Here is a 7,119-nt window from a genome sequence, read left to right as displayed (position 1 = left end):
TGGACAGCATGGATGGAACACATACATCATGGTGGGGCCCACGTAGCACCGACCACTAGCCATTGGCTAGTGGCAGGGTCAGTAGCCAATCCATTTCCTGTTGCTTGGGCGCACGCCGCACGGCAAGAGTATCAAAGCATTTGTCTAATAATAAAGTAATAATGGATAATCCAATTATTCCTCCTAATAAGGGACTTAAATAACTCCAATGAAAGACAAAAAGGAAAATGGAATTATATTATATATATATATATATATATAAACGAAAAAAGAAAAAGAAGAAGAGAACCCCATCCGACGTTTCCAACCAAAAGTCCAAAACAGAGACGGCTGACTTAACGGCAAGCAAACGGACGTCAACTACAACAACGACGACGAGGACGACGACGATAACAGAGCAACCAACCCAGCTGCACGAATATGTTCAAGGCGCCCACGCTTTGTGTGTGCTAGGTCTGTTCAGCGACTTTCTGTCACTCCATCTCTCTACCTCTCTCGTCTCTGCCTGCAACCCCTTTTTGTCTTGTAGCGGTAAGAATAACTAAAAACAAAAGTCTTCGCCACAATCATAAGACCCGAAACATATCGCCTGATACTCTCTCCCCCAAAATCATGCTGGGAAGCCTTCTCTCGCAATCCCCTTCATATTCGAAAGACCCAAATTCAGAACCAGCCATGAAATCGAAGCGCTCCAATCGTGATTCTCCTTCAGACATAGAAGAAGACGAAGAGGAGGAGGAAGAAGAGCCCGAAGCAGAAGCAGAATCTTTTGAACATAAATCCCGCAAGCGCCATCATAGAGAAGCTACGAATTCCTCCCAAAAAATCCCAGAAGAAGCCGACGGTGATGAAGAAAATGAAACTGGAGAATCGAGTGGCCTCCGTCTCCTCGGCCTCCTGCTGCAGTGCGCCGAGGCGGTGTCCTCCGACAATCTCGATGAAGCGAGCGATCTCCTACCTCAGATCTTCGAGTTGTCTTCCCCCTTCGGATCATCTCCTGAGCGCGTCGCTGCCTACTTCGCGGACGCACTCCACGCCCGCATCGTCAGCTCCTTCCTCGGCACCTACTCCCCTCTCTCACTCAGGAACCTGGTCCTCTCCCAAACCCAGAAAATCAGCCAAGCCTTCCAGTCCTACAATTCGATCAGCCCCCTGATCAAATTCTCCCACTTCACGTCAAACCAAGCCATATTCCAGGCGCTGGATGGGGAGGATCGCGTCCACATCATCGATCTAGACATAATGCAGGGCCTCCAGTGGCCGGGCCTATTCCACATACTCGCGTCGCGGACAAGGAAGATCCAGTCGCTTAGGATCACCGGGTTCGGAACGTCCGCCGAGCTGCTGAACGCGACGGGAAAACGGCTGTCTGATTTCGCGTGCTCCCTGGGGTTACCGTTCGAATTCAACCCTCTGGAAGGGAAGATAGGGAACGTGGCCGATCTGAGAAGCTTGGGTGCCAGGCATGATCAGGAAGTGACGGTCGTCCATTGGATGCATCACTGTCTGTACGACATAACGGGATCGGACTTGGGGACCCTAAAGCTGCTGAAGTTGCTGAGGCCGAAGCTGGTGACCATAATCGAGCAGGATTTGAGCCATGCGGGGAGCTTTCTGGGAAGATTTGTGGAGGCATTGCATTACTACTCGGCGCTGTTCGATGCTTTGGGGGATGGGTTGGGAGGGGATAACTGGCAGAGGCATGTGGTGGAGCAGCAGGTATTTGGGTGCGAGATCAGGAACATTGTGGCGGTGGGTGGACCCAAAAGGACAGGGGAAGTGAAGGTGGAGAGGTGGGGGGACGAGCTTAAGAGGATTGGTTTTGGTTTGGTCTCTTTGGGTGGGAATCCAGCCGCACAGGCTAGCCTGCTTTTGGGCATGTTCCCTTGGAAGGGATACACATTGGTGGAGGATGGTGGATGTTTGAAGATTGGGTGGAAGGATCTCTCTTTGTTAACTGCCTCGGCCTGGCAGCCTCTATTATCTCTAGAGGATTCCCACACATCCAAGGACTAGTCTCTCTGCATGTGTGGGTGGGTGGTAGATTTCTTCTCAACTCCTGCCTTCTCCTTTCTCTCTCTTAATTCTTTTCTATTTATATATGGATTGTATCTATGTATGTATATGCACAACGCTTTGAATCCAAGTTAGCCTCTCGGGTTGTTCATAGTCATATATGAGTTGAGGCAACTAGGCTGCTCCCGATGCACAAAAGTTCAAGCTAAATGATGCCTTCCATGTGCTGGTGATGGCTAGTAGCCTCAAATAATAGTTTCGAGGTAATTGTAATTTTGAATGCTTGGGAATAAATAGTTGATGGATTGACGCAGGACTGTTTTTAGGTGTCTTACGGTAATTAGGCTCATTTGATTGTAGGGGAGTATACTCGCTGCTTTTTTATGCTTATTGGGAAATGTTAGTATTTCTTGGAAATGACTAATTTTTGTTTGATTTATACACAGGCCTTTTTCTGGAGAATATTAGAAAAGTTAAAAGTTTTCTTTCGATTCCTTGGGTTTTTCATTCGCCCTTCGAAACGCAGGCAAGTTTTTTAAGTTAAAGTTGGGGAAAGGAAATACCAGACAGCAGCCAAGAAAAATCAATATTTTAAATGGGCTCCGCCTAAATTGCTTGGCCTGACCAATTCAAATTCAGGGCCTTTGGTGAGTGTTTACATCAATTTTGGCGTTGATTTCATGGGCATTGATAGAAACATTACCAATTCATTTACAATAAAGTAGTTGAAAGATTATTATTAAGTTTATTAATCTTATTATATGATCTATTTCAATATATGGTGCAGCTCATGCTCTTAATTATATTCCATTAAAAATATCTTAAATTTAATGCAAAAACTCAAAAAGAGACATGTTATTTACGCAATGACATCAAGGAATCATTGGCCTTAGGGATTTTGACCAAACCAGCATAGTGGTGTTCACAAATACCCCAAAATATACTAGAAGAATTAAACAAATGTCCCACATAGTTACCTAACACCTTTTAAAAAAAATGTTGGGATAAAATTAACCCTTACTGCCCACGTGTGAGAGTGGCTAGAGGGATTCGAATGGGGTAAATACTATGGGGCCCACTATGGTGTTTGTGAGAAATCCACACTGCTCACATGTTTTGTCCAAACATTTCATTACATGAGCCCAAAACTGAGTTAGATCCAAAAACTCAAGTAGGCGACACAACGGAAATCAATAGAAATAGTATGCCTATAGTTGAAACATTCGTGAGGTTGCAAAAGCTTTGGATCATGCTAATATTTTTATTCTTCCAGTCCATCCCCATAGCAAGGAGTTTATGAGCATTTGGGCCACTTTGTGAACATATTGGATTGCATATAAAAATCAGAGTGGAGCCTAGAAAAGTTTGAATGGTAGGCAATTCCTTTCCATGATTTCCAGTCGTGTGGTCCACCTGAGTTTCATATTTGTCCAATTTTTTGTCTCAAGTCTTGAAATGATCTTCCGAAATGATTGGATGGAGTGGATTTACCACAAACATCATGATGGGCCCAACATAGCTTGCGATGGTAGAAACTGCCTCCAAAAAGCTTCTCTTGAAATCTGCATTAATGTAATGTCATGTGACGCGATTTAATAACCAGACCTATCTAGATATGGATGGTCTTGTGAGGCTCACTGTGATGTATATATTTTATCCACATCGTATGTTCATTTTGTAAAATCATTTTAGGACATGAGCCTAAAAATAAAGCATATCAAAGGCTCATGTGGACCACACCATGAAAGCAATGCGATTGAAAATTTGTCGCTGAAAACTTTTTGGGCCATAGAATTTTTGGATGTAACTCATTTTTTGGCGCATGCCGTTAAATTAAATTCTAAATCCAATGGACGAAGTGGATTCAACAAATAACCCATGGCAGGACCCACAACCCTTACCTCGACCCTTGTCGCATTACAACCATGACCTCGGCCCTTAACACAGACATCCTCGACCCTTACCACATTACAACCACGACCTCGACCCTTAACACGTGACATCTTCGAACCTTACCACGTTACAACCATGACCTCGACCCTTAACACATGACAACCTCGACCCTTAACACATGATAAGCTCGACCCTTACCATATTACAACTGTTCGTCGTGTGTTGGAGCATAAAAATTGATTAAAAAGAGTAAACAACAAGGAAGAGGATTGAAGAAAAAGATTGAAGGAAGCCAAGTTGCGCGATCCAAATTCGAGTTGCACGAGACTGCACAACTCATCATAGTTGCACGGGTCCGCGCAACTTATCATTGAGATGTTTTTATTGGAGCCTAAAGATGATGCAAAGTGGACCCCATGGCACAAGTTTCAAAGGTTTACATGAGTGAAAGTCTATAAATACCCCCCTTCCCCTTCATTTGAGGGATCGGATTTCTTAGAAGATTGATACCTCTGATAGGTATCAAAGAGAGAAGAGAGAGAGTGTGTGCAAGGCAGGGCTGCGCAACTCCTTGGCTCGCGCAACTCATCACTGAGTTGTGCAGATAGATGAAGGACAACTATTTATCGGATATATTAAGAAGTTTTCTTCAGGATACTTCAAATTTCCTTTTGTATTCTTTGTTTGAAGACGTGTGTGTGTGTGTGTGTGTGTGTGTGTGTGAAAGAAGATCCGCACAACTTATCTCCTATGGAGAGTTGAATGATATGAGCCGAAATGCTTTCGAAATTTGCATTTGAACTCATTCAATATTTGTATTTTCAATTATAACGACTTTATCTTAAAATCAAAGGATAAAAATGATGTAAACGAATTTAGAATAAATGAAATATTATGATTATTCTCTGCATTCCTTCTCTTTGTTATTATTAAGTAAGATAATTCCCCAATCAAATACTTTTCGTTTCTTTTCGAAACAAAATGGCGACTCTGCTGGGGAATTATATATCTTACTTGATATTAACTTGGAAACTATTTAGAGAATTTCATCATAGTTTGGCATTATATAAACGCCATAATGGGGACTCTCAATGAGAATATACTTCCTTTCATCTCCAAGATAAAGTATAATTGTAAATAAATACTAATTAATGTTGTTTTGTTCTTTGACAGAACTACTTTACAATAGACAGGTTCAAACTGCAACCAATGGCAATCACTTCAAGCAAAACAATTTTTTACTTCACCTCCCCTGGATTCATAGTGAAATATGCTCACAATCATTTTCCGAGTTCGAAGAATCAACTGATCTCAAATATACCAACATTGACTAAAAGTAGTACTTCACGAACTATCGCCGGAGTGACATATGTATCACCACTCTTCCAAGATAAATGAGACGAATGGATTGTTGTTTCTAATCGGAATTTGAAAGCCCAACCTCGCGTAGCTGCCAAATCGATTCCCTCATAGATGATCAGAGGCCCAATGACGAGAAACGCGGTAAGAAAGAATCCTGCGCTCACTCCTCCAGCACTTTATCTAGGCAGATCATTGCCTTGTTCCCTAACGTCGCAAGACTTTCTAGTTTTGCCTGCATCTAATGCTCGATGAACAAGAAAGGAAAAAAGGCAAATCACCTATAAGAGGCACAACAGTTTCCGTATTACCCCAAAACACATCTCCACAGGTATCATAATCATCTGAATTTTACGGAAGCATAAGAGAACCAAATGGAACTCCTCTCTCATTAAGCCACACCATGCCAAGGTATTCTTACTCTACTCCAATAACTGTTTTGTCAAAAAGGGGAGAAGTTACTGTGTATATGACATGAACAAGTCAAGGTCCACCGCAGATTAAAGAAGATCACATAGCCGAGATTGTACAGCTCAAAAAACATTGATGGAAGAATGCAAGAATCTCCGAGAAGCTTTAACCACCCTGGCACATAATGTGGCTCAGATCGTAGCTCCTCTAATGATGGCTGTCACAAATGAACGCGAACAGCAACCCGAGGGTTCGTAGCCACTAAAAACGGGATCACATGGATCCGCTCCTACAATAAGGGTGATAACTTAAGAAGAAGTATGGCAGGCAGTTGCAGAGGCTGTCAGAACTGAAAAAGAGCATGGGAATGTTGGACGATTCCGTTACAAGACACCTTACCTGAGAGAGGTAGAGGATGTACCTTTTTCAGCTAGCTTCAAGCACCCAAATTTTCAAAAATTCAATGAGGGATCTCTAGATGAACACCTCATGCACTTCATCACAACCATGAGTAACTTCTCCACTGTCTCGCATTACTGCTTTCGACTATTTGGCTCTTCGCTGACAGGGAAAGCCTTCCGATGATACTCTAGTTTAGCACCAGAATCGATATGAACATGGGAAGAAATGCAAGATGCCTTTATGTCAAATTTCTTTTCGTCAGATCATGACGTTAGTATTATGGAACTATCTTTTATACGACAAAAAGAAAGCAAACCCGTAGAAAAGTTTATAGATAGATGGAAGACATTGTGAACTTCGTGCAGACAATTACCTGAGGAAAAAGAACAAGTGAAGATGTGCTTAAATTCTACGGAGATTAGAATTGCATTTGGTCTCACCAATGCTGACATAAAAACCTTCCATGATCTGGCTACAAAAGCTCATGCATTGGAACTAATGACCAAGAAAATGCCAACATTTCATTACGAAACAGGCAGGAGAGGACATGGTAGACTGATGGCAAATGTCGTGGACCGAGAAAAGAAGAGTGATATTCCTCGTGACAGAAAAATAATAGAAAAAAGAGAAGAGTCAGATCGTAATAGAGGAAGACTCAATGATAAGGGGCCAAGATCCCCTAATTCCCACAAAGGATTTACATTTGAGAAGGAAGATGTCACCCCCATGATGAAACAACTGCTAAGCACAGGGATGATAGATTTATCCCTGTCCAAATGGCCCGAAGAAGCAGAAATGACGAAAGAAAGAAGTTTCTACCATTATCATCGTCTGTTGGGACATCCCACAGAAAATTGCTTTACATTGAAATGTATAATTCAAAAGATGATAAACAGGGGTGAGATTATAATAGGAGAAGAGAAAGAAAGAAGTAAAAAAGTGTCAATAAGCATGATCTTTGGTCGAGAGATTACATACGAGAAAAATGAAGAGCTGAAGAAGAAGGAGAATAACAACACAAATACTAATAATGTTGCA

General features: G+C 42.1%; 1 protein-coding gene across 1 annotated transcript; it reads left to right on the top strand.

Annotated features, from left to right (window-relative positions):
• The first annotated feature begins 277 nt into the window (after nucleotides 1–277).
• Nucleotides 278–2,507, top strand: LOC131250926 (scarecrow-like protein 23). Its single transcript, XM_058251324.1, has one exon. The coding sequence runs from the start codon at nucleotides 613–615 to the stop codon at nucleotides 2,014–2,016; it is 1,404 nt and encodes a 467-aa protein (XP_058107307.1). The 5' UTR covers nucleotides 278–612; the 3' UTR covers nucleotides 2,017–2,507.
• The last annotated feature ends 4,612 nt before the right edge of the window (nucleotides 2,508–7,119 follow it).

Source organism: Magnolia sinica, chromosome 1 (genome assembly GCF_029962835.1).
Source record: "Magnolia sinica isolate HGM2019 chromosome 1, MsV1, whole genome shotgun sequence".
Classification (NCBI taxonomy): domain Eukaryota; kingdom Viridiplantae; phylum Streptophyta; class Magnoliopsida; order Magnoliales; family Magnoliaceae; genus Magnolia; species Magnolia sinica.
The sequence above is the reverse complement of the archived record's forward strand: the minus strand, read 5'-3'. Positions and strand labels throughout refer to the sequence as shown.